Source organism: Malania oleifera, chromosome 2, assembly GCF_029873635.1.
Source record: "Malania oleifera isolate guangnan ecotype guangnan chromosome 2, ASM2987363v1, whole genome shotgun sequence".
In the NCBI taxonomy this organism is placed as follows: domain Eukaryota; kingdom Viridiplantae; phylum Streptophyta; class Magnoliopsida; order Santalales; family Ximeniaceae; genus Malania; species Malania oleifera.
Genome location: NC_080418.1, coordinates 19,778,459 through 19,805,060, shown reverse-complemented (window position 1 = coordinate 19,805,060; position 26,602 = coordinate 19,778,459). Strand labels below are relative to the sequence as shown.

The following is a 26,602-nucleotide window of genomic DNA, read 5'->3' as shown; positions in this document are numbered from 1 at the left end:
TACTGTAGACATCCTAATTTTCATCTATCTAATCGTTGAAATACATGAAGTCAAATCATCCATTTTGAACAAGTGATAGTCCCGAGTCAAATGAGTTCAATTCATGATCTAAGTGTGGGGTAGTTTGTTTAAATTTAGCCCTTAATTCTTTAATTCAATCCATGGAACATGTGCTACAATTGAGTGTTGGAGTCAAATCATACAAAATAGTTTAATTGGTATTTATGGGTCCTTGTGAAGTCCTTTAATAAAAATTTGGTTATTTGAAAAATTTTTTAGGAGAACTTCTAGTTTTAAAAATCAGCCTCTAATATGTTTATTATCTTTTTTTTCAATATTCAGTAAATTCCAAAAAATTTTAAATATTCAGTATATGCTTCAAAGTAATTAAAAAGATAAAGGGAAAGAAATACCTAGGCTTCCGACCAAGAGTAGGGGGTGACCGGGAGAGAGGAGGAGCTCGCGCGCTGGACGACGAAGGGAGATCAAGTGGGAGCAGGCGGCGGGGAAGGGGAAGAAGCAAGAGAAGCTGGCGCGATGGCTGGCAGCAAAGAGTAGAGGGAGATCAGGTGGGAGCAGGCGGCGGGAAAGGGGAAGAAGCAGGAGGAGTTGGCGCGGTGGCTGGCGGCGGAGAGTAGAGGGAGATCAAATGGAAGCAGGCGGCGGGGAAGGAGGAGATCAAGTGGGAGCAGGCGGCAGGGAAGGGGAAGAAGCAGGAGGAGCTAGCGCGGTGGCTAGCGGCAGAGAGTAGAGGGAGATCAGGTGGGAGCAGGCGGCGGGGAAGGAGGAGATCAAGTGAGAGCAGGCGGCAAGGAAGGGGAAGAAGCAGGAGGAGGGAAAAGATCCCGCGCGCGGACATAAAATGGTTTTTGGGCATTAGTGACGGTTTCAAAACCGTCACTACTACTCTCCATTTTTTTTTTTAAATAAATAACAAAACATTAATGACTGTCCAAATCCGTCACTAATAACCGGCCAATAGTGACGAATATGTAAATTCGTAATACTATAAAGTAAAGATTTCTTTTTTTAAAAAAAAATTAAAGAATTAGTGAGGGTTGTGAAATTCGTCACTAATAACAGGGGAATAGTGACAAATTTAAACATTCGTTACTAATACTGCGAAGTGAAATTTTTTTCTTTTTTTTAAACAAAGTAGAAGTATTAGTGACGATTACACAATCTGTCACTAATAATGGACCAGTAGTGACGAATTTATAAATTCGTCACTACTACTCTGATGTAAATTTTTTTTTAAAAAAAAATTACTAGTAGTCACGGTTATTTAACCGTCACTGAAGTTTACCTTTTAGTGACGAATTTAATTTGTCACTAATACCACAAAAATCGTTACTAATATTTTCCCGAGATAAGTTCTGCGCCAAAAATATTTTCACGCATTTTTTTTGGATTTTTTGTAACGAACTATTAGTAACGGATTCAATTTCGTCACTAATAGTGTCGTATAAGTAACGGTTTATAAAACCGTTACTAATACCCTACTATTAGTGACAAAATTGAATTCGTCACAAATAGATTTGTCACTAAAAACTAGTTTTTTTGTAGTGAGTAGAGGGAAGCTACTTTTATGGGCAGGTAATCTTCCTTATACTCGGCTAATTGTGTGTGTGAGTGTAAATTAAGAAAGTTTTCATGAATGTGTTTATCTATTTAGTAAATTGGTTATTTTCTGTACACTAAATGCATGTTGGCCACACACTAACATTAAATTAGTTTTTCCCTTACTGAGCTGTATCTCACCCCTACTTTACAAACTTTCTTTTTAGGTAATCCTAAAGATCGGATCTAGTAGGCTAGAGGAGTCGGACTAGTGGTGTAAATTTTATGTAGGCAGTGTGTAGATAGAGATTTTATATTTATTTAGTTTTGTGCGATGTAATTATGTGAAAATGGATATATTGGTGTATAAAGATAGTCAGAACTTTAGTAATGTAATTTGAGGATTTTATATTTTATTTTCGCTATGTATGTGTGTTTTATATTTGATGAGTAAGGTATCAGGTACACTGACGTCACTGAAGTAGCACTCCAGGCCCATGTGGCGGGTCGGAGTCGTTACAAATAAAACTTGGACTATAACTCATTTACCTCCTAACAAACAAGTCGTTGAAGGTAAATGAGTTTACAAGATTGAATATTATTCTGATGGTTTTGTGGAAAGATACAAGGCACGGTTGCTAAGAGCTATACACAATAAGAAGGATTGGATTACTTGGAAACTTTTTCACCAGTTGCCAAGTTAGTTACTATACAAGTCTTGTTAGCCATAGCGGCTTCCAAGAACTAGTCTTTGCATCAACTAGATGTCAATAATGCATATTTACATGGATACTTGGAAAAGGAGGTGTACATGTCTTTACCTCCTAGTTTTCATTATACTTTGAAGGGATCATCTGCTCAGGGGGAGTTACTACTGTTTGCTCAAGTTGATTCTACTAACACTCAGCTTGTGTGTAGACCGCATAAATCTTTGTATGGTCTTAATCAAGCATCAAGACAGTGGTTTTCTAAGTTTTCATTTGTCTTGCTAGCTCATGGTTTTGTTTAATCTTCAGCTGATCACACGTTGCTCACTTGACAGAAAAATAATTTCTTCATTGCATTGCTAGTATATGTAGATGATATCATCATTAGTAGCAATGAGGATGATGTTGTCGCTAATTTATAGAAGTACCTCCATTCTCATTTTAAGCTCAAAGATCTCGGACCTTTGAAATACTTTCTTGGTCTTGAGATTGCTCGTTCCACAAATAGCATTGCAATTTCACAAAGGAAGTATGCTCTTGAGATATTGTCTGATTTGGGGTATTTGGCATCTGAACCAGTTTCATTTCCTATGGACCAGAACTTGATATTATCCAAAACATAAGGAGAGCTTCTCTCAAATCCGCTTTGTTACAGAAGATTAGTAGGCAAACTTCTCAATCTACTTGACCATTACAAGGCCTGACTTGTCATTTTATGTTCAAATATTAAGTTAGTATGTTGCAAATCCCACTAAAGCTCATCTGGCTACTGCTTATCATGTTTTGAGATACATTAAAAGCAATCCTAGTCAAGGGTTATTCTTTCCATCAGCAAATTATTTACAGTTGAAAGCATTTTGTGATGTAGATTGGGCTGCATGCAGAGAAACTAGAAAATTAATTACTGGTTTTTGTGTGTTTCTTGGAAAATCCCTCATTTCATGGAAATCCAAGAAGTAGAATACAATGTCTAGATCTATAGCAAAGGCGGAATATTGTGCCTTGGCAACGACTACATGTTACTTGGTTGCAACATTTTTTGAATGATTTACTTGTCACCCATTATAAACTAGCCTTTTTTTTTTTTTTCATGTCAATGAGGTTGCCTTGCATATAGCCACCAATCCAATGTTTCATGAATGTACAAAACATATTAACATTGATTGTCATATTGTTTGAGAAAAACTGTTGGTCAGCACTATGAAAGCATTACATGTTTCTTCCGCTAGTCAGTTAACCGATATTTTGACAAAATCTCTTGGTTACAATTTTTTCTCTAATATTCTTTTCAAGATAGATGTTATAAATATTTACACTCCATTTTAGGGGGGAGTATTAAATTTATGCCTATCTTCGGCTTTAGGACGCAAACCGTTGACAGTTACAAATGATTTTATCGATGGTTTGCTCTCTACCACAAACCATCACAATAACCGTCAATGGTTACAAATGAATTTAACGACGGTTTGCTCTCTATCTAAAATCATCGACAGTTTGCCCTATAACCATCGACGATTTCCTTCTGTTAAGTTGATTTTTTTCTATTTTTCAGCATTCGTTTCTTGCTAATTTAGCAATTAATTGTTTTGTTAGATAGAATTCTGCATGTACATACATGAGGTCTATGATGTACATGAAGATACACAAAAAATAAATACAAATTGAAGATTTGCTTTCTTTCTCCAAGATTGAGTTTTATTTCTTTATTTCCTGTTCCTTTCTTTCAATTTTGATACACGAGAGGCCCATGACTATTTGACCCATTTCTTCTTCCTCCCATATACGTTAAATTTAGAGTCTTAATTATGTCTTCATGCATGTTTATATGTTGTCAGAATGTGAAATTTTTGTATTAAAATCAAAAGTTTAAATATCATAAAGAAATGGGAGATGAGCTACTCTCATTACTCAACTTGGGCCAACGGGCCTTCTGTTGGTGTGTGTGTGTGTGTGTGTGTGTGAGAGAGAGAGAGAGAGAGAGAGAGAGAGAGAGAGAGAGAGAGAGAGGGTTTCATGCATGCATGGAGCTAGGAAAGCTTATTAATGGTCGCGGGGCAATACAGTGGGAGGAAAGTGGAATGCAGGTGGGGATGGTAATGTGAGGACTACTGTGGACTTGCTACTGTGTTTCAGTGTTTAATTAATGGACAGTGATATGAGATAGCAGGATGACTTTTTTTGAGCTTCGGGTATGATGACAAAACAGCATGTGCATATCCAAACCCACGCCAAAGAGAACAAAAGCAGTTGCATCTGCATTCATTGTTTTCTTTGAAATGTGTAAATCCTTTATGTCTCAAAAACCCTTTCAGTTCTAACCTTTTTTTCTTTTTTAAAGAAAAAAAAAAACACTGCCTCTGAAGCTTACTCTTTAAACCCTATTCACACAATTAATGTTAATTAATGTATTACGTACTTACATATATTTTTTTCCCACTTAAAATCGAAAATACCACACTTGAAATGTGTAATATGATTTGGATCCAAATATTAATCTACCATTTTGTGATTTATGATTTTCAAAATATATAGTTAATGAAATTGTTTTTTTCCAAATGCTTCTCTCATTTAACTCATATTTATTTTGAATGCAAGTTTTGGGACCAAGCTCAATATGTGTATATATATTTATTCAAAATAAAAATAATAATAATAATAATAATAATAATAATAATAATAATAAATAGTCATTTTAAATAACATGTGAGTTCATTAAAACTTTAAGACAAAAGACTACACTTGTCTCGGGGTTTGGCAAAACATATAATTTTTTCTTCGACTTGTCGATGAGTACGGCCAATTTTCGTAGTCTATAAATAGATCTGAAATCATTTTTTTCACAAAAATTGCATTCCTCTCGCTCTCTCGGTTAGGGTTGCAACTTCCCTTCCTTTCCTCCTCGATTTCTCGCCTAATTTCAGCCCAAATCAGTTGTTAAATGTGATTTCAGGATCCCGGCGGTGATTCTCTACAGATTAACCGGAGTAATTTCGTGATTTGGGATTTCGGGGGGCACGACTCCAAAATCAGGGTAAGGAAGTTGTTTTTAAGTTTGGTTAATTATTGAAGGCGTATGAGCTAAGGCATAATAATATAGAGTGTTCTGGGGTTAATTTGACTAGGTTAGGGTTTATGAATATAGGAATTTTGCGCGTACGTCGTAGGCACAAATTTTGTCATCAAATGGACATTATCTTTTGCCTAAATTATTTTTATAGGTCACTTAGAGTGCATCGATTCATGAATTATATATATATATATATATATATATATATTGTAGAGACCCGGAAAAATTTAATTTATAAGGGAAAAAGGGAAAAAAGAAAAAAAGAAGAAAATTTGAAGGGGCATCAGTGGGGGCTCGTCGACGAGGAGATCTTGAGAGTTGGGAAATCTTAGATTTAAGGATTTGTCAACGAACCCCTGTTCTCGTTGACGAGTGTTTTTCTTCGACTTGTCGACAAATCATATGTTCTTGTCGATGAGTACGACCGATTACGCATTCTATAAATAGATCAGAAATCATTTTTTTTTTATGAAAATTCCATTCCTCTCGCTCTCTCAGTTAGGGTTGCAACTCCCCTTCCTTTCCTCCTCGATTTCTCACCTGATTTCAGCCCAAATAAGCTGTTAAACGTGATTTCAGAATCCCGGCGGTGATTCTCTGCAGATTAACCGGAGTAATTTCGTGATTTGGGGTTCCAGAGCACCACTCCAAAATCAGGGTAAGGAAGTTGTTTTTGAGTTTTGTTAATTATTGAAGGAGTATGGGCTAAGGCATAATAATAGAGAGTGTTATGGGGTTAATTTGACTAGGTTAGGGTTTATGAATATAGGAATTTTGCGCGTACGCCGTAGGCGCGGATTAGGGTCCCTGTGGGCTATTCTTCAACAATCAGGTAACGGGGATAGTTTAAGTCAGGTATTTTCAAAATATTCAGGTTTATAGGAACTCCATTTATGATTTAAGGCATGTTATGGGAAATTCTGATGTTTGAACTGAGGAAACCCTAGAAACAAGCTTAATATAGTGATGAATTAAATAAACCCTGGGAACAACTTTATTAATATTTCTAGTTAGATACAACTTTCCCAAATAGATAATATAATACAGTGTAGCACTCACTTGTGTGGCATGAGTGTAAATATTTTACTATAAATATTAACATGTTAGAATATTTTATGAATACACAGATCATGCATAATTTAATAACGATTTTAGGAAATTATAAATAGTACAGAAATTATTATATCTTTAGTATATTGTGATAATTCAGTCAGCCAAGATGTTGTGATATTTCAACTAGCTCAGGTGTCGTGACTAGATATATTTATAATAGTTGATTCAGAAATATTATTATGGCAAATATGATATGACAATTAAATTCTGTTTCCTAATATTATATATTTTGCATGAATGATTGGAAATTGTGAAAATACTGGCATTGTTAGAGTAAGTGTGGGAAAAGGGTCCCGGGGAACGGCGATACGTAACGCCCCGGTAATAAATTACAGGGAAAGTTCCTGGGGGACGGTGATAAGTAACGCCCCGATGATGAATTACAGAAACAGTCTCGGGGGACAGTGATACGTAACGCCCTAATGATGTTGATAATAATTACAGAAAAGATCCTGGGGGACGGGGAGACGTAACGCCCCGAGGATGTATGACATAAACGGTCTCGGGGGACGGCGATACGTAACGCCCCGATGACGATTACAGAAAAGGTCCTGGGGGACAGTAATACGTAACGCCCCAATTATGGCAATTATGAGAAAGGCGAAGGGGGACAACGATACGTAACGTCCCGATTCTTGAGACTTAGCCCAAGGGCTTGCTGATGTGAAGGACGGCAATATGTAATGCCTCAATCTCGGCAAATGTGAACCATGAACAATCTTGTGGGGATAATTTCAATGTTATACAGATATAGCAAACAATTTACATGTACACAGAAATATATTATGATACTATGTGCTCATGTTAAGTAATTAAATATGAATTACCAAATTTATAAGTATGAGTACAAATTTTCCTAACTTATCAGATACAGTTAAATATGTCACAATAATTTATATATAGTATACGTTTATAACACAATAAGAACTCATGTGTCATACACTGATGTTAACCTATCCTGCTTACTGAGAGGTGTCTTATCCTAGAAATTCAAACATTTCAAGAAACCCAAACAAACAAGCGAAGCGAGCTCCAAGATAGAGAGGACTGTTAGTGCTACCCTAACTGAAGGATAAGTAGTTGAGTCGAAATTAGGTTGGATATTCTGTAATCCCTAGGATATTTATGATCCTTTTGGGTATGTATATGTGTTTTTATGAATATAGTAGAATTCTGGTCTTGTAAATAAGGTTGGGTAAATCATAGTTTCTGCTGCATAGTTAACATGTATGTATGAACAGGTATATCCCTGATTTTCCTTAGGGTTCGGATTGACTTGGTTTATGTTCCAATAGTATCAGAATTATTATTATTATTATTATTATTATTATTATTATATGGAAAAAAAATATAGCAGAATTTTGGCATAGTTACATATATAAATGAAAATAGTAAATGGACGGAGGAGATTAATTGTGTCTTCTTCCTAAAAGGCGAGGTGGGGGTGAGGATTGAAAAGTAAGCAGCCCCTGCATAGATCGCTGCGCGTGAGTTGCTGTGCGTACTGATCCATCCATATATCTCATAATTTTCAATTGAAAAGCAAAGCAAATAATAGGGTGATGATGACGGAATTATTGATGAAGCAAGCAGTGCTGGTGTAACCTTCAGTGAATGCCCCTCTCAGTGAAACATCACCCCCCCCCCCCCCAGTACTTGACACTTCCCATGCATGCATGCACTCTCTGCACCACCACCCTGTGCCTTTTCCCCCTCACCCACCCTTTTGCCCCCCACCTTCCCCTCTCTCTCTCTCTCTCTCTCTCTCTCTATATATATATATATATATCTTTTTTTTAGAAATGATCTACAAACTCGATTAATTATTAGAATAATAGGTCTAGACCTACACTTTTCTCCAATTAAATATCATGATATTATTCTAAATAAAATATTGTAATCCCAATTTTTGAACCTTGATATTTTAGCCATTGTTATAACAAAATCATCTCGACTTGAAAAAAAATTAAGTACTCTGGACGGATCAGCCTAAGTGGTCCTTTTATTTAGTTTTTTCATTCAATAAAAACACTTTAGACAATGAATCCTATGTGAGTATTTTTATATGAAATATATTATTTAAAGTGTTTTCAGGATCTGATAAAAGGACCCCGCTCGTGCTTCCTATGGTTTTTTTTTTTTTTTTTTTTTTTTAAATTAAAAGTTGTAGTCCACAGTCTCCGATCTACGGGAATAAAAACACATAATATCTTATCTAATAGCTCTGGGTCTGTCCATCTATTTATATGTCTTAATTGGCTAATCCTCAGTGAATATATATATCTGTAAGAGAGCCATCTGAGTTTGAAGGAGGGTATCCGTATTCGAACGTATAGCAAGCGTAGGTGATCAAATCGATTGATGTCGCCGGTGGGTTCACCGAGATGGTGTCCGACGCCGGAGCAGCTGATGATATTGGAGGAGATGTACAGGGGAGGGGTGCGGACTCCCAACGCCTCTCAGATACAGCAAATCACAGCCCACCTCTCCTACTACGGCAAGATTGAAGGCAAGAACGTTTTCTACTGGTTTCAGAACCACAAGGCGAGGGACAGGCAGAAGCTCAGGCGCAAACTCACGAAGCAACTCCACGCCCAACACCAAGCTTTGTGTCACCAGTACCACCACCACCACCACCTCCTCCCTCGCTGCTTCCCCACCACTACTCCTACTCCTACTCCTCCTGCTTCTTCTCCTGCTAATAATCACCCACAATATAGCAGCAGCACTTGTCATCCACATTGCAACGATTCTGTTAGCTTTCATCCACAGGTATGCGCATAGGACTATAGGACAGTATTAGAGTTCTCGGATCTTTTTGTGATGGTATTCCGGCTAGACACATGATGGTAGAACCCATATATGTTAGTTAGTGTTCGAGTTAGACACATGGTGATGGAACTCGGTTGTTTGAACACGAGTCCTACCATTATGTGTCCATCTGACATGAGTTCCATCAGATGTGTCTACCCGTGATACCACTCCGAACGCACGATCAGGACTCCAAACATTTGGCAATGCTTGATGTCGTGTGTTTAGTTGGAATTCCATTTAAGACACATGATGAGGAAATATTATTAAGATACATCAAGTGTACACAATATCTAATATGATTTCTAAAAAAATTAAAAAATTACCTAACATATATATGACAAAATTATGTTAGATTCCATGTATCTAATAATTTTTCCGTGATGAAAACATCAAACATATGCATGCATCCTTTTTCTTATTTAATTCTTTCCCATGATTGTATGCTCCTCTGCCTGAATGTATGAACGCACACACATATCATATCATATCCAAGTAAGTGTAGCACCCTTTCTTAATCTCTTTGACATATCGGTTTAAATTTTCAGGTGGGTTTTTGCAGGTTTCAGACAGTTTAGCATTTTTTTTTTTTTTTTTATACAAAAATTCTTTTCGTACTGATGTGATAAATCAAAGCAAATCATGAAACGTCACATTATTTTTGAAAAAAAAAATATTATTTTCGTGTCATGCATATCAGATATTTTTTGGCTCCTAGCGGCATCTAGAAAGAGGAAATCTTGAAATAGTAATTTTATTTGGCTTGAGTGTATGCTATATGTTTAGTCTTTCTGACGTCAGATTTGGGCTTATGCTGTAAGGTTTCATGGTGCTCTTTTTGGTACTTAGAGAGAGACGGGGAAGTTTGTTTTCCTTGTGATCAGTGCAATGAAAGTAATTTGTAAGAAATTTAACGATTTATGTGTGTGTATGTATTATTAAACAGGGGATCGTTGAAGAGAATGCATCAATTCAAGCTACAGAATGGGCGTGGAAATTGAATATGCAGGAGGCTGCAGGTAGTTCTGCATCATCAGCTGGAGAAACAGATCAGAGGTCCTGCAGGATGAAGATGTGCGGCAGTGATTGGATGATGATGATGATGTTGGACGTGGAGGGTCCTACCCGTAGTAGTACTCCTCCACCTGCAGGGTGCAATAGACCCCTCAAAACCCTAGAACTCTTCCCTGTATCGGCTCCCAGTCTCAAAGAAGGGTGCACCTCCTCCTCCTCCTCCTCCTGCTCCTCCACCCACCATGCCTCCTCCATCTACGGCACCCCCACCACCGATAATCCCATATAACACTATTACTGGTAGCTCCATGCATTCATGCTTCATGCATGCCCTGCCTCTCTCTCTCTCTCTCTCTCTCTCTCTCTCTCTCTCTCTCTCTGTGCAGCTACTGGGCAAGTAGTTTCCTATGTAGCAGTGAGTAGTAGCTACCCTGTTGATTTTCTTATTGGGTACAGTACTTTATGAGTATTAATTTTTAATTGTTGGGAAGAGATGGATACTAGCTAGTACGAATTCTGGGGAAGATAAGGTCTCAGTTGTCTAATGAGTTAGTAAGAAAATATATATTAATTAAGTGAATGATTGATGACTATTGACTAATGGTCCTATATATGCTAGCTGCTGCTGCTGGTGCAGTATTAAAAAGTACTGTGTATTTGGTCTGATGAGTAGAGCAGTAGTACTTGGCCTTTGCGGGGTGGGGGTCGCTGCAATCTGCATGTATTCAAAAAAGGGTAGTGGGGATTCATGAAAGATCCGTTTTCAGTTTTGTCTCTTGCCTTTAATTTAAAAGCTGCACCCATTGTTTATCGTACGTGCGTCATCAACCCAAGACCCTCTCAAAAATATATATGCATATTAATTTATATTTTTGAAGTAGTTATCGGTTACATACATACAGGTGGACTAATGGATATATTGAAACCAAGACCCTCTCAAAATAGTCCAGTGGTAATTAAGGTGAACCATTAGTTTTAGGGACTTTGGGGCAACCACGATGGATCTTGTCCTGTAAGAGATATATATCTCAGTAATTAAAGTCTGGACTTTTATATATGAGGTTTTGAGTTCAAATTCTAAGAATGGTGAAAAGGGGTATGAGATAAAAAATGGATCTTCTTTTTTTATAGCCTAAGCAATTGTGTGCCTCCACTTGACTGAAAAGCATCTGTATTTTGTGGGGAAAAAAAAAAAGACTAGGTAATAAAGAGTTGATCATGGATGAAACACATTAATAGTCTCCTTGTTCAAATATGTGAACCCTAAATATATAAAATAATTAATAGTCAAATGCTACTGGAGGAGGAAAATTATATAATTGATGCTCACTTTCAATCTTTGACTATGTTAATATAATGGGATTACAATAAGTCTTCTTTGCTCCATAGTAGAGACATCCATCAACAATAATCATAGAGAATAATACATTCTTCGCACCCAATGCAATGTAAGACATCACCCATTAACAATCATAATGCATGGAGATTAACAAGTAAGAATGAAATACGAAGATGTCTCATACAAAAAATAGAGACTAGTATATATCCTAAATGAATACAAACCATGTATACATAGGGAGCTGCAAATCACAATCACACCATCTATATATAAAAAATGGCAGAGCAAATCATGAATACTTGTTAAAATTTCACAATTATATGAGAAAATACCATTCCATTGCTAAAATTATAAGATGATTGTGCATATCCCTTTCTAAAATTTTTCAACAAGTTTTTCCGATTGACTCTTATTGGCTATAATCACTAGTCATGCAGAAATCAAAACGTTGGGCGAGATATATTTTGCTTATCAAAAAATTGGCTTTGATTTTTCAAAGACAACTTCTCATCTTCCAAAACAAAGTATAGCTATATCAGTAACTCAAATTTCATCGTGCATATGATCATGCATCTGGCTACTAAGCTACAACATCTATAAACGTCTTCTATTTGGGTATGGATCAAAACATGTAAACAAATTAATCCAAATATATATATATATATATATATATATATATATATAATGAAGAAATCTCAACATATACAGTTGTCTGTACAAACCAAAACTCAAATATATTTCTCGCAAGATAGTTAGTCTAATATCTAGTAAAGATGCATGGACCTAAAATCAAACATTCAAGTTCCACACCTAGTGAGCTCAAGTGAGTCAAACCTATATTTGAGAAGACATTGAACTTTCAAAACCCCTAACTCACAAGTCACGTACTCAGATGATAAAGTCTCCAAGTCACTAATTAATTTCAATTTCTCGCGAAACCAAACATGTGTCTGTGTGGGTGGTACTGTGTGCAGTGTGATTGGAAAAGAAAATAATGAAATTAAGAGCAGTGGGGCAAAAGGAAAAGATGAAGGTCTTGCTGTGGGTCTGACGGACCACTTCTTGCAGCTGTGGTTAAGTCCTGTGGGTAACTTAGAACAAAAATATATAAATTTTGAATTGAGGTATGTTCTAATCTGGCCAAGAGGGAAAGGGCGTGCATGCAGGTGATATATGTATATATAGGCTGATAGCTACTATCCCTAGCTCTGCCTCAGAAGACAAGACAGTTAATTTCGAATGTGATGGATGAAGGAACCCCGGCTGCCCTAGTCCAATTGCAAGTCCATAGGTAGTTGGACATTCCAAAGTTTGCCAAACATTCATCAATGCCTTAGACTTCAATGGTCCTCCTCCTTCTTTTATATTTTTAAAAGAATTTAAAAAAGAAGTCACCAAACACTAAGGACAAAATGCGTTGACCTTTCCTTAGATTCAACCAAAAAAAAAAAAAGAAATTTTTTTGAAGTTTTAAAATTTTCGTAAACCTCTTTCAGCTTTCAGAAATGATATCCATCTTTGATGACTTGCCTTCTTACAAAATATAAGAAAATGTTTGTGTCTTTTTAGCAAACCGCAACGGAGGTATGTGAAATTCTTGAAACATCATGGGAGGTCTTTGAATATTTTGAAATCTCAAAGGAGATTAGTATTTTTTTACCAAATCTAAGAAGAGGTGAGTATCTTTTGCCTAGATATTAATTATTTAAAATTAAATAAATAAAATAAAAATGTAATAATATTACGTTAATATATAACAATTTAGAAAAAAAAATATTTATATATGTATATTAACAAGATAAAAATAGATATTTAAGAACCAAATTTGAAAATAATTATTCTTTATATTAATGGATTTAATTTGTTGAGAATCTTACTTTTTAGTTTATTTTACATTGGAAAAATAAAGTAGAGGATAAATGTTTATACACATGTTTGGGCCTAAAATCTAATGACTTGAGCTTTTGACGCTGGCACTCACTCATGTATATCAAGTTTATATGAAGTCAAGTGCAATCTGATTAATCATGCAACCTACTGAGATTTTTGCTCAAGGAAAAGAGTTTGTCCTACATTGAAATAGAGTAGAGGGTGGATGCTTATACTTCTACACTGTTATTTGTTTTATGATATTAACAATTTTTTTCTAACTAATTGTAACTAATATATTCTTACAAATAGACATTTGACGAACCAAACGTGGTGTAAATTCTCCCATTCAAACAAATGAACAAACACATATCAATTCAAATTAAGTAATGCCATAGTTGATCCCAATTTAGACAAGGGCAAAAAAAAAAACAATAGTTTTTTTTTTTTTCTCCAAAACCTCAATTTTATTAATAGCCCTCACTTATGGTGGAAGAATATCTAAACCATGTGTTTTGATGGCCTCTCAATGTGATTGTTCAGATGGCCTCTCGATGTGATTATTGTTCAAATGCCAAGATTGAATCTCTAGATTATGTGTTTTCCACTGGATCTTTACCCAGGACGTATGGAAACAAGCAGCAGTGGCATTGGGTGTTAGTTGTATGGCAACAAGTACTTGGAAAGGTAGAGTTAATGTCTGTTTTAGTTGTGCAAGGGGGGCCTCACAGTTAGGCATTTTGGTAGGTCTCATACCTAGTCTCATCATTTGGAGATTCTGGACTCGTCGATGTAGAGTCAGGATGGAATCAATTCATGATTCGGTGAGAACTTTGTGGCTTGATATTAAATATTGGTTGAGATCCATTTCAGACAAGTTAAATAAATGTGCACCTGCTTCTTGCACGGATATTGCAATCCTTTGTGCTTTGGATATTCAAGTGAAAAATATGGGGTTCGTCTTCCTCATGTAGTCAGATGGTGTAAACCTGGGATAGGTTGGGTTAAGTTGAATGTGGATGGGAGCTGTAGAGGTAACCCAAGTAATTGTGGTGGTGGAGGCGTAATAAGAGATGAAAAAGGTTTAGTTAAAGCAACTTTTTCCTCATTATTGGGTTATGGAACAAATAACATGGTTGAATTGAAGGCGATTATTTTAGGCATTAATTTATGTAAAGAACTCGGATTTGATCAAGTGGAAATTGCATGTGACTCTACTTTGTTGGTTTAATAGATAAATTCTGGGAAGTGCTCGGTTTGAAAATTATGGGATTTGTGGAAAGAGCTTATGCTAGCATTGAGAGACATACAGTTTAAAGTGGATCATGTTTACAGGGAGACGAATAAAAATGCAGATTTCTTTGCCAAACAGGGTGAATCTGGTATTTCTCGATCATATAGTTTTCAGGATGATTTTCCACAGCAAGTCAGGAGAATGTTTCAATTGGATTTGTTGGAATTTCCTTCTTTGCGCTCGTAATGTTTTGTGTTTATCTTTCGGAGTTTTGTTTGTTTTCTACTTCATAATTGTTTAGTTTTTTAGTTTTTTAGTTTTTGATTGGTTGTTGGTCACTGGTTTATTGGTTTTGATTATGTTGGTTAAGGTTGTTTTAGGGTCTTGGTGTTTGTTTTTAATGTCCCAAAGTCTCAAGATTGGAATCACAATATCTCTCCGCCATAAGTGAGGAGTTTTCTAATAAAGTTCAGGAGGTGCCGCCCTTTTAAAAAATATATAAAAAATTAAAAATAAAAAAAAATAAAAAAACAATGCAGTGATTACAAATAGGACACATGAGATTTACAATTAAACTATCAAAATCATCCCAAACATCAAAACTAAGAAAAATCAAAATCATTATCCAACTAAAACAATCTAAACATGCCTATATGTAATCAAAACCAAACAAAACAAACATAAACAAATTACCTGCAAAGTGATGTCAATTACTTGCAAACATAAATCAGAGGAAAAAAAGAAAACCAAATGATGACGATTAAAGACAAAGACTTGAAATATTCATCTTACACATACGAATGAGACCTTTCTATTAGAACTAGAGGAGCCCATGGGTGGGCTTGATACACATGGGTGAACACCAACTTGACCCAAAAGCTTAAGTTTATTGGGTCTTGGACCCAACCATGTATATAAGCACCCATCATCCTCTCTAATTTTTCAATATGAGACAAGCTCACAAGTGGAATTCTCAACAATCTCCCTCTCACTTGTGAGTTCCAACCGCTCCTGCTTGAACGGAAATCGTCTCACTTCTGGGAGTAAGCCCAATTCTCCAACTGTTGCTCAAGTGGGCCCTACCATTGGCGCCTTACGTGCGTCGAATTGCATTCTATGTGCCTCCGAACCAATCCTACCTCTCACGTCTTGACCCTATTCGAATCCATTCGCAGCCTAGATGATCCTTATTGGCCTCAGCCGCACACTTGGTCCTCCAACTATTAGCACGTCAGGAGAATTAACTTCACGTCTCGACTTTTTACGATGTCGCTCACCCAGAGTTACGAACCATCGGCTCTGATACCACTTGTTAAAACCGGAGGAGCCCATGAGTGAGTTTGATACACATAGGTGAACACCAACTTGACCTAAAAGCTTAAGCCTAACTTAAGCCTATTGGATTTTGAGCCCAACCATGTGTATCAAGCTCACTCATAGGCTCTTTCGGTCCTAACACTTTAATTTTACTTAACAACACATCACCTACAAAATATTTGCCTCCCTCGTTAGTTGCTGAATGACTATATACTCTTTAAAAGCTTCTTCAAGAGCTATTATTTCTTTTCCTATGACACATCCGGTTTATATATTATGTTTTTTTTAGATACATTACAAAAGTGCCTCTCAACGTATCTTTATACACATGCCTTCTTGGAGATATCAATAGTTAAAAAAAAAAAATGTTGGATTCGTCTGCTATATGAAGGAAGATTCACATTAAAAATTATTATGGTAGACGTTCTAATTATATTGTAATTTTCACTTTTTAAAAATTAAAATTTTTAATTTTATTGATTTTTAATCAGTAATTATCAATGTGAATTAAAATTATTTAAATATATATTATTGCATGGTTACACTATCTAAATTAATAATTTCTCATAAAAATTATTCTAATTAGATATTTAATGAGCTAAGTCTCTTACTAAAAAAAGTTTAATCTTAATGAAAACATTCGGATTGAGATATCACATTAGCTCAATATAAGGTTAGTTTTTTTTTTTTTAACGAAAAATTTAAATTTATTGATATTCCTCACTCATGAGCGAGGAAAATCGTTGTTACAAACAAGTCGAAGGATTTACAAAAAAAAAATTAGCAAAATCATCTCAAGCAAAATGAAAAATCCAACTAAAACCAACTAAACAAGACCATATTAAGGTTAGGTTTGAAGGTGCTTTGGCAGTAAGCTTGTTTTTGACAATTAGATGGTAATTTATTGTCCGATTCAATTGAAATTTTGATATGCTGCGTTTCAAATTCAAAACTTGGGGTAGTGTTTTTGGCACTGGCCCTTCTTCAGTGTGCGTAGTGTGATTGGTATTTGAATTGGCTTATGATGGTTGTAGTAAGCTTCAACCAAAAAAAAATGAAAAAGGCTTCGAGTGCATCTCTTTAGTTCAATTTCAGTTACTGTTTTCCTCTGTTTCAGGTTCCAAAGCCCGCGCCCAATGCTCATCTTTCTGGGGTCCCCCAAGTGTTTGTAATTATGTCTAAACCAGACCATTATTGGATAACTGCTCAAAGCTACCATCTCTGAGTAGTTTATTTCATGAATCGGTCATATGAATTCATTATGTCTCTTGCATTCATTAAAATTGGAACGACCCAGAGAAAGTTGGCACTGTCCGGCGACACGCACAAATCACATAGATTGATTATAGTCTCTGTAAATAAGAGGATTTGACATGGGAGAGAATCCCCAAGAGCTACCAGAGGCTGAAGCCTTCATTTTTTATTATCTGCTGAATTCAATTCATTCTTTTTTGGAAGATTGGTCATGATAGTCAAAGGGAAGAATGAATTTTAACATTATTGTAACAGGGTTTAGGTTGCCTGCGTTTTGCAAAAGGCGGGTGAACGCCAGGTGCATGCAAGCTGCAGCATCTATAAATCCCATTGGCATGATCTCATGGAAGTTCTGCCAACCATACAGTTGTACTTATTCCAATTATATAATTGTGGGGCTTATTGGTGATGCCTTTGTCAGAAGTAGTACCTCATAGAAGCTCATAACTCAGAACCTTAGTTACAAGATAATTTCAAAACTCAAAGTAGAGAAAGCTATGGCAATCCTAATCAAACTTGAAAGGTGTGTGTTTGTGTGTGTGTTTATCCTATTTCATATATTACAGTTAATAATTTTTTTTAAAAAAATATGAACACCTTCAAGCCCTTTTTCTGCTATACATAAGTTTTGTTCTGCAGTATAGCTACTCTAGATTCCTAAAAGTTTTCCTTATGGAAATGGAAACGGGTCGATGAGTCTAAGCTAAATTCTTGGCAAAGATCTTTTAGCGGTTTTGCTAGTGTAGAACTTCCACAGTAGAAAACACCTGTAACAAAACCATTTAGGAAGTAAATAATCAAGGAGCAGAAGCCAAAACTATTCTGTAAACTTGTGGATTGATAGTTTATTGGAGTTTTAAGCTTTTAAAGATTGTTATGGTTCAAGGGATTAGAGGTACCTATTCGAGCAGAGTTGTGTTTACTTGCCAAATGAGTGAACACCTTTCTCCAGTTGGGTCTTGCAAAATGCGTCCGTATCTGTTAGGATCACAGGTTAGAAGCTCCAAGTAATTATAATTCACAAATTAAGTCGTTTGTGCTCATTGGTAAATACCCGACTTTCTGAGACGATATCAACTCCATTCCTAGAATGTTGTAGCGACTGCACCATGGCAATAAGAGCAGACCGTGCGTCCCCTTCTTCATAAACACTAGTCAAGTAGTTGTGCATTTCTATTACATTCTGTCACGTCCAAAAACAACAACATAGAAAAAAATGTCAGTTTCATTAGTACTAATGAAGGAAAGAACAAATGAAACAACGTTTTGATGCTTTAAAATCTCTACATTGCTGTCATGCTCCGCAATATCATCCATGACACCCTTGAACCATTCGAAGGAGCCTTGTTCCCTTGTCACCCAATAGAAATATGCTCTTTCAGGACCTCTTCTAGTTATGTCCAAGCAACAGCCATGTGATGAGCCCTGCATTAGTTTGTATCCCCTTTTATACATCAAATGATATGCATGTATGTCCACTAATTTTTGACAATTTATTAAGCTGGCTTACAACTTGACTCACTGAGCTGACATTGTTTTGCTTGACATTGTTCACTAGATCCTTTATGATGCTGATGAAGGGAGTTGCTCCAATTCCCAGGCCAATAAGCAAGAGAATGTCGTACTTCCAGTAATCTTGGGCAGGGGCTCCATAAGGTCCTTTGATGAGGATTTTAGGGAAATAACTGTAGAAAGAAGAGCTATCAGACATGAACTATAGGCAAAACTGTGGAAACAGATTGAACCTGGTCCTGCTAACCTGGGTTCTGGATTTCCCATTTTTGGCATTGCTCTAGTTTCTATTCTTGCAAGTCTTCCCTTTCTTGGTTGCGGAGAGGGTGCATCACCAGCCTGCATTTATTTACTTAAGAATGCAGAAAAGCAAATGTGCCCACGCATATGTGAATAGCACCGAAGTAAAGACAGTATGATCTTATTCTTGTATACCACTTGTATGCTTGAATAAATTCATTACCATTCAAACAAAAACAAAACATTATGAAGAACATATCCAGACTGAAGTCATAATAATTTGCATCCAGGTTATAGTTTACTGTGCTTATTCATCATCTTGGTTTTTTAAAACGATTCACCAACTTATGGCAAAGTTAGAACAAATTGGTATGTGACTAGTTCTTTTATTTATGGGATAAGTTTCTGTACTGGCATTGTTTGGGGGTAATACAAGGTTGGAGATCTGTTTTTAATCTTTGTAGCTTAGTCTCCAAAGTCCAAATGTTGGATAACAAGTGTGAAGTTCACGTGTTTTTATTGTGACCATAATTATCTTGAAAGCTTTAACCAAATTCTTCACTTCTTTTGATAAAGCTATGATTATTTCAGAATTGAAACTATTTGTGCTGATCGACTTTCAGGGTGCTTGCTTTTCAATGTAGGAGAAGGTGGGTGTAACTCTCTTGAGATGCAAATGCCTAAATGTGACAGAAATCTAGTTGTTGAGGTATCATGAGAACACGTGTATCTGACCTTCGCAAATCTGTCCTTGAGCTCATTTGTCCAATCTCCTAAAGTTCTTATGTGAATGCTCAAGTAGTCATCTCCTGGTGCCGAAGTGATGGAGAAGGGGTGCCTGAAAAATGAGACAAAGTGCTATAGTACAGGATATGTCGTCATGTGTGTTCTTCAAATCACTATCAGAACATCTTTGATTTCTTACCATTCAAAAGTTGATATATCTGGGCACTTGACAAAAAGGTACATTCCACTTTTATATTTGAATCCTGGAGGTTTGCTAATGTATAGTGCCAAGACATTTCCTGTATATATTGTAGCCTGCACTGTCCAATGAAACAGGATGAGTTTGATTCATTTCCTGAACTTAAAAAACCAACTTAATGACAAGTAAATTTTATCATACAGACCTTAACTATGTTGACACGATAATTATGATCATGAATTTTCGTAAAAGCTCTCTCACTAGCATAGAAGGCCATTGGGAACATGACATACATCCATGTCTGCAGAAGATAAGATGCTCAAAAAAATGACTATAGTTCTAGAGTCACTTTCAGTTTGTCTCTATCATCATATTGGGAAAGGAATTGGAATCATACCGTCTTTAAGTACCACTCCTTGACAAGAATAAGGAAGTATCCGTGAACAATCAGGAGGGCATAAACCACGGCCAGCAAATGGTGTGCGTACCAGAAAGCATTAAACCCTGCCAAATGGTGGAATGACCCAGGCAGCTTGATGACATTCCTCCTAAAAGAGTGCATCGCCAGCGTGAAGGAGTAGGACATTATAATGATCATGAGTATCCCAGTTATTGTGGGAGTACTTTCTAGCAGGGAAGCATACGTTGGCTTCTTGTAATTGAAGTAAGGTCCAACAATTTTTGTGAATATAAGTTCGGGGCACAAAACCAGCCTTGGAAAATTGCAAGCCACGTGCATGATTGTATGAACAAGAGTCCCTATCACAATTGCTAGTGAAATTGACTTGTGAAAATTTATGTTGTCGTCAAAAGGGATCGCATTACTGAGAAAGGTTGATCTGAGCTTGGTAAGAGTTCTTCTGCACACAGGGAGGAGAATGAGAGCCATGTTGAATTTGAGAGTCTCGCCAGCACCCTTGGCAGTGCAGGAACAATAACCCAATATCTCGAATGTATCTTTGTGTCTGTATTCATTGAACTTCCAGAAAAAGAGCATCAAGTTGACAGTTAACCACAATGTGACAACCCATATTCTCCTCCAGTTATCAAGTATAACTTCAAAGGTTTTATGCAGGAACTTGCTGACTGGATTTCTGTATTTTCTGGGGATCATGGTTCTTGTTAGTGTTTGGCTTTTCCTAATGAAATTGTTGTTTTCCTTGGTACACACCATCCCTCGCAGTAGCGTTTCTAGTTGCCACATCTGTTTGAAATAAAAGATTTAACACCCAATAAGAAGAAGAAGAGGAAGGAGGAAGAAGAAGAAGAAGAAGAAGAAGTCCTTTACCTCTATATATCCCAAATTGTCCGGATCAAGCTCTTCCATGATTAAAGCCGCATGTGCTGCTGCTTGTTGCTGAAGATTTGTTAGGTTGTTCTCCAAAGCGCTCAACACTATCACCTTTTCCATAATAGTTATCAGTAATTCATAAACATAGAAGCAGGAGTAAAAGAGGGAAAATGGAAAATTCAGGTGGTCTCTGCGCTCACCTCCTTCACTTCGTCCTCAGATAACTTCCCGTCACCATTCTTGTCACACCTGGAAAATTACAATGCATACTCATTTGAACATGTTCATGGAGAGAAACAAACAAATGAAGTTTTTTGCGTAAGAGAGGGAAAGAGAGAGTTCTTTACATGTCAAAGAAAATCTGAAGCCGGGAGTCCAGGTCCTTACTTGTTATGTCCTCCCAAAACTGTCTCACTTCTACCAGAGTTAGCCCATTTTCTGCATTTACATTCCTGCGCCTCGCCAAGGTATCAAATAACTGCCCTGCGAATTGCCTCGAATCTCCCATCCCTTTTACCAGAATTTCAAAAAGAGAAAAAAAAAATCACTTTTACATCGCAACATGAGAAAATTTTATTGAGAAGAAGAATTGTATATAGAAGAGTCGGTCAGTTACCAATGCAGGCTCCAAATTTGTCTCTTAAGAGTCTCCCATCAACTGCACATTGTTTAAATCGTCCCTCGATGACCCTCCACGCATCGTCCTCCTTCCCTGTGGCTGTCCTTGAGAGGAACCGTATGCTCCACAGCGCTTTGAATGCACGAGACTTTGTCCTGGTCGGCCCAGGAGGGAGAGGGGCAATACCCTGGACTGCACTCACCCTGCTGCTACCCTTGCTTGTGTTCTTCTTGAGGGTTCCATCTTCCTCGCTGGGACACCTCGATAACGCTCTCTCCAATCTATTGTTGGGGGGCTTGTCTGCCATGGGATCAATCTCAATGCTCTCAAGAATCCATTTCGTTGAATCCCCGCCGTTGCCTGCATCTTTTCCTGCATTCATTAGAAAATCTTTTTTCCCTTTGAATGTACTTGGTAAGAGAATTGGAAGAATTGGGTTTCGGGAGAGAAGGAGAAAGGAGGTGGAAGATGAACATGGAGATCAGAATAAGAGGAGCAGATGAGGAAATGGTCAAGCAATTTTGGAGGGAAAGGCATTGGTGGGGGTCAAGTTAGTTTTGTTAGTTGCCTAAAGATAGGCATAAAATTACCAATATGATGTCGTTTAAGGAATGAGCAATCTTTCTTATCCCTCACAAAAGACATAGCCTAAACCAAAAACAACGAAAACAAAAAACAAATGCTGCCCTTGCCCTTCCCAAAATTCAAAAATTTGTTCCTAGTTTGGATTCTACAACAGGTGGATTTAATGCTCTTACCCAGGCTTATCTTTTATTCTTGTTTTTTTCTTTTCCATTTTTGTTTCTGTCTTTGTTTTTGTTTTTGTTTTGTTTTGTTTTTGCTGTCTTTGATTAAGAATAGCCTTTTAATACATCAATCAATCAAACACTTATAAAATTGAGAGGCTTTTCTTATCTTATAAAATTGTAAAAGATGGTTTAGATGACCAACATTTTGCAAATGAATTTTTGTGCCATACCACATCTTAGACCTTGTCCTATATTTGGGAGAAGCCAGTGGATTTAGATTTTAATGAAAACATAATACAAAATCTAAACTCCCAAACGCAACGTCAGGATTTTTTGTGAAAATAATAGAAGAAAAACTTATGATGGGAGCAACTTCATTCTTCAAACAAAAATCGGCTTTTAATATTATTGGTTTATCCCATAATTTTATAGCAAATTTGCGACCATATAGTTGTTTTTTTTTTTTTTTCGAAAGATTACTGTCCGTTTACACAGAAAAAAAAAATAGTTTAATTTATATTTTTGTTTTCTAAAGAATTACAAAATTTTCATTTTGTTTTTAAGTTGTACATAAAAACAGGAAAATAATAATATCTATTATTTGATTTTCTTTATAAATGTTGAAAAGCTTAAAAACAAGGTGACATATTCATAATTTTTATAAAATAAAAAAATAAAATTAGTTTTTTAACTGACCAAATAGGCGGCCTTCAAAAATTTTCTCCCAATAATAATAATAATAATAATACTTGTGATGGGAGGACTCTTTTCAGCAGACCTCTCAACTTCTCTTCGCCAAACTAAGCTTTCCCTATCAAACATTAGGATTTGAGTCCTAGAAAAGATTCACTGTAAGAAGATTGGGTTTGTCTTTGACAGAGTAGTGACACTGTCCTATAACAAATAATAAATAAAAAAGAAATGAAAATTTATCTACCCTATTAACAAAAACAGTAATTCTATATTAATTAATCCTTTTGATAAAATTTTCGGAACAACCGAACCACATGAACGAGAAATAGTTGATCTTGAAGGATGCATACCTTGTTGTAATACAGACTTCATTGTTAAAGTCCGAAATAGTCTTGAGTATGTTTACAAGGTAGCGTGAGCATGACCTCTCTATAAAGGAGGACTCTTCAAATCAAATCCAAGATCATACAACCTGATTATTAGGCTGAAAATCTGGTTGTATGATCTTGTGCTTGATTTGAGGAGTCCTCCTTTATACTCTCCTTCTTACTTAACACCTATATAAGGAAAACCTGCTACTTGATGTAAGGAAACCCTACGCATCACCAGGACTAAGTATGATTCTATCAACTAAACCATATCCCCTAAGCCATTAACTAAATCAAAGTTTGAGTTCGTCAGAAAATGCGAATCGAAATTGAACAGTTTTAAATGGTTAACTAAAATTTGGTTGAGTAATTTTTTACACTAATACCCAAAGACTAGCCGAACAGAACTGTTAGACTCAATTTAAAATTTTAAGTTCATTAAAAATTAATATTTTTTTCTTTCATAATAATCAAAATGTAACTTTTAATAATCATTGAAATTTAAGAATCAATCATGTCTCTTTGTGAAATTATAAAAAACCATATACAATTTTTCATATATATATAATATGTCAGTTTGGTTCAATTATTTAGCTGCAAGTGATTTAATTTCCTCTCAAAATTTTTTTTCACTTTTCTCAAGAGGGAGAGAGATGGGTGCACCTCATCAATTCACATGAAGGAGTGCCATGACAAGCTACCTTGGGGGACAGAGAAATATTCCACCTAAGAAGGTGAGTGAGATGTGTCTAGACCTGCAAAAATTAAGATTTTAAGTATTACACATTACAAGAAATTGAAAAGAAAATACAGAAAGGAAAAACAAAAGTTGAGGCATACTCTTATTGGCCATCAATACCATACACCATGGTGAGTTTCTAGCTTTCATTACTTCATCTTTCTTGCTTCACTCACAACTATCATCTAGATCTTTGAACAAAATAACAAAGGTGGAGTTTGATTTATTTATGAGAGAGAGTGAGAGTGTGAATATTTATTAGAGAAATTATTAGGCTAGGCTGCCTAAACGCGTTTGAATTTTTGTTGATTTTCAATTAATGATTATCAATTTAAGTTAAATTTTTTCTAAATCACTCAAAATTTAAAGAAATGATTAATTTTTAAAATGTGCCCTGATTAGATAGCTTAACCTACCAATTTCTCTAAGAGTTACGAATAAAATTAAACTTATGATTATTGAGCTAAAATATATTATTGTCATTATAGTAACATTACTTATTTATGTAAAAATTTAATTTATTTGGTTATTATAATTTTTTTTTTTAAAAGTTCATAATTACTACAAATTCTTACCATGGTTGAAAATTAAAAAAAAATTTATATGTATTTAGACAACTCAGCTTGTTCGAAAAGAGAATGAGAGTAATTAGTCTGAGTCAATATGAAGTTTATTACCAAATATAGATAAGTGATTGCTTCTCTTTGATTCATTTTGTGGACTATTATCATGAGTTTTTTCTTATTTCTTTAATTATACAAAAAAAAGTGATTAGTTTAATGAATTTTTTTATTTATTAACTCAAAACATCCAAAGATATGATGGCCTCTTGTTTTATTTATTGCTATATAAATTTACTATTATTGGTGGTTATAAATTTAATAATTTAATTATTAATAGCGATTACAAATATATTCAAATCATTATTAAAGGTTACAAAAATTAAATTATAAATTTATAGAAAATTTTAAAATTTTAAATATTTTTAAAATATTGAATATTTTACTTATTGTTTGATAAATTAACTCATTTATTAACAATAAGTATATATTATTATTAACTTAATCATTGTTCATCAATTCTATTATTACATTCCCTTAAACAAAATCCAAATAAATACATATGTTGCAACATTTCAAGTTAATTCTCTTACTCGAATGTCCCTAATATCCATGATTTGTTAACTTTTCTTTTTTAAATGAATGAATTTATACCACTATTTTGAAGGGGTGTGTGATTTGGTGGTCCCGGGCAATAGACCTATTGTGGTCCGCCCTTTCCCTTGCACAATAGTAAAGTTGTTCATGTGTGATTTGGAACTCTGCTTACGCAGAAGTTTTGTATTATGAGTTGTCCTTTTTTTAAAAAAAATTTAAATCCATTTAATTAAAATTAACAAAATTTTTATGGTTTCCAAAACCCTAATACTAATTTCTTATGATTTTAAATTAAAAATAAAATAGAATTAGAAGAACCAATCAATACTACTTTGAACGATTAAACAACAAATAATAAATAATAACTGTTGTAAAACGTGTGTATTATACATATGGATGATTATCTTGAGAATAGGTAATAATTTTTTGTATGCCCACATAATGGTTCATTATGCAATTGACTTTTAAGATGTCAATATAATCTTTGCCTATATAAGGACATGTTTTACAACCAAAATTAAGATAAAAAAGATGATTAGCAACATCTAGTTCCTGAAAAACTAAACTGCTGAATTTCTATAGTTCCAAATTTCTTTACTTTAATTTTTCTATAATTCTCTATCTATTTCATTTACAACATGTTATCAGCACGATTAAGTCTCTAATGGCATAGTAGAATCTTTTAAGTTTTGTTGGTATTATTCCAAAGTAAAAATCTTGTGTTTTTTTTTTTTTTAACATTTGTTATCTATATAACTTTTTTTTTTTTTTTTTTTTTTTTTTTTTTTTGTCAAACTATTTTTATGTGTTAACTATATCTCTTATCTTGAATACGTGTCCTTAAATGTCTTTATGTTGAAATATATATGAGAATAACATTTTCATTTTAATATTTACCTAACTTTGAATTTTTATTTGTTTTTCAAAGTGACTTTATGATTTCAAACCTCAAACAAACTTGAATTCGTTGCCCTTGATATTTATGGAAGAAATTATCTACCATGGGTACTTATGTTGAGATTCA

General features: G+C 35.2%; 2 protein-coding genes across 2 annotated transcripts; one reads left to right on the top strand and one right to left on the bottom strand.

Annotated features, from left to right (window-relative positions):
- Positions 1 to 8,808: 8,808 nt before the first annotated feature.
- Positions 8,809 to 10,561, top strand: LOC131148077 (WUSCHEL-related homeobox 3-like). The gene is made up of 2 exons (XM_058097813.1): positions 8,809 to 9,219; positions 10,205 to 10,561. Exons 1-2 carry the CDS (start codon positions 8,809 to 8,811, stop codon positions 10,559 to 10,561), a joined length of 768 nt encoding a protein of 255 aa, XP_057953796.1.
- Positions 10,562 to 17,343: 6,782 nt separating this feature from the next.
- On the bottom strand, positions 17,344 to 23,708 carry LOC131148853 (putative respiratory burst oxidase homolog protein J). The gene is made up of 15 exons (XM_058098790.1): positions 23,665 to 23,708; positions 21,870 to 22,238; positions 21,601 to 21,763; positions 21,454 to 21,502; positions 21,251 to 21,364; positions 20,360 to 21,166; positions 20,168 to 20,263; positions 19,963 to 20,078; positions 19,773 to 19,875; positions 19,045 to 19,136; positions 18,808 to 18,970; positions 18,573 to 18,710; positions 18,340 to 18,468; positions 18,185 to 18,263; positions 17,344 to 18,052 (listed from the first exon to the last, which is right to left on the bottom strand). The coding sequence occupies exons 1-15, from the start codon at positions 23,684 to 23,686 to the stop codon at positions 17,943 to 17,945; spliced, it is 2,550 nt and encodes an 849-aa protein (XP_057954773.1). The 5' UTR covers positions 23,687 to 23,708; the 3' UTR covers positions 17,344 to 17,942.
- Between the last annotated feature and the right edge of the window lie 2,894 nt (positions 23,709 to 26,602).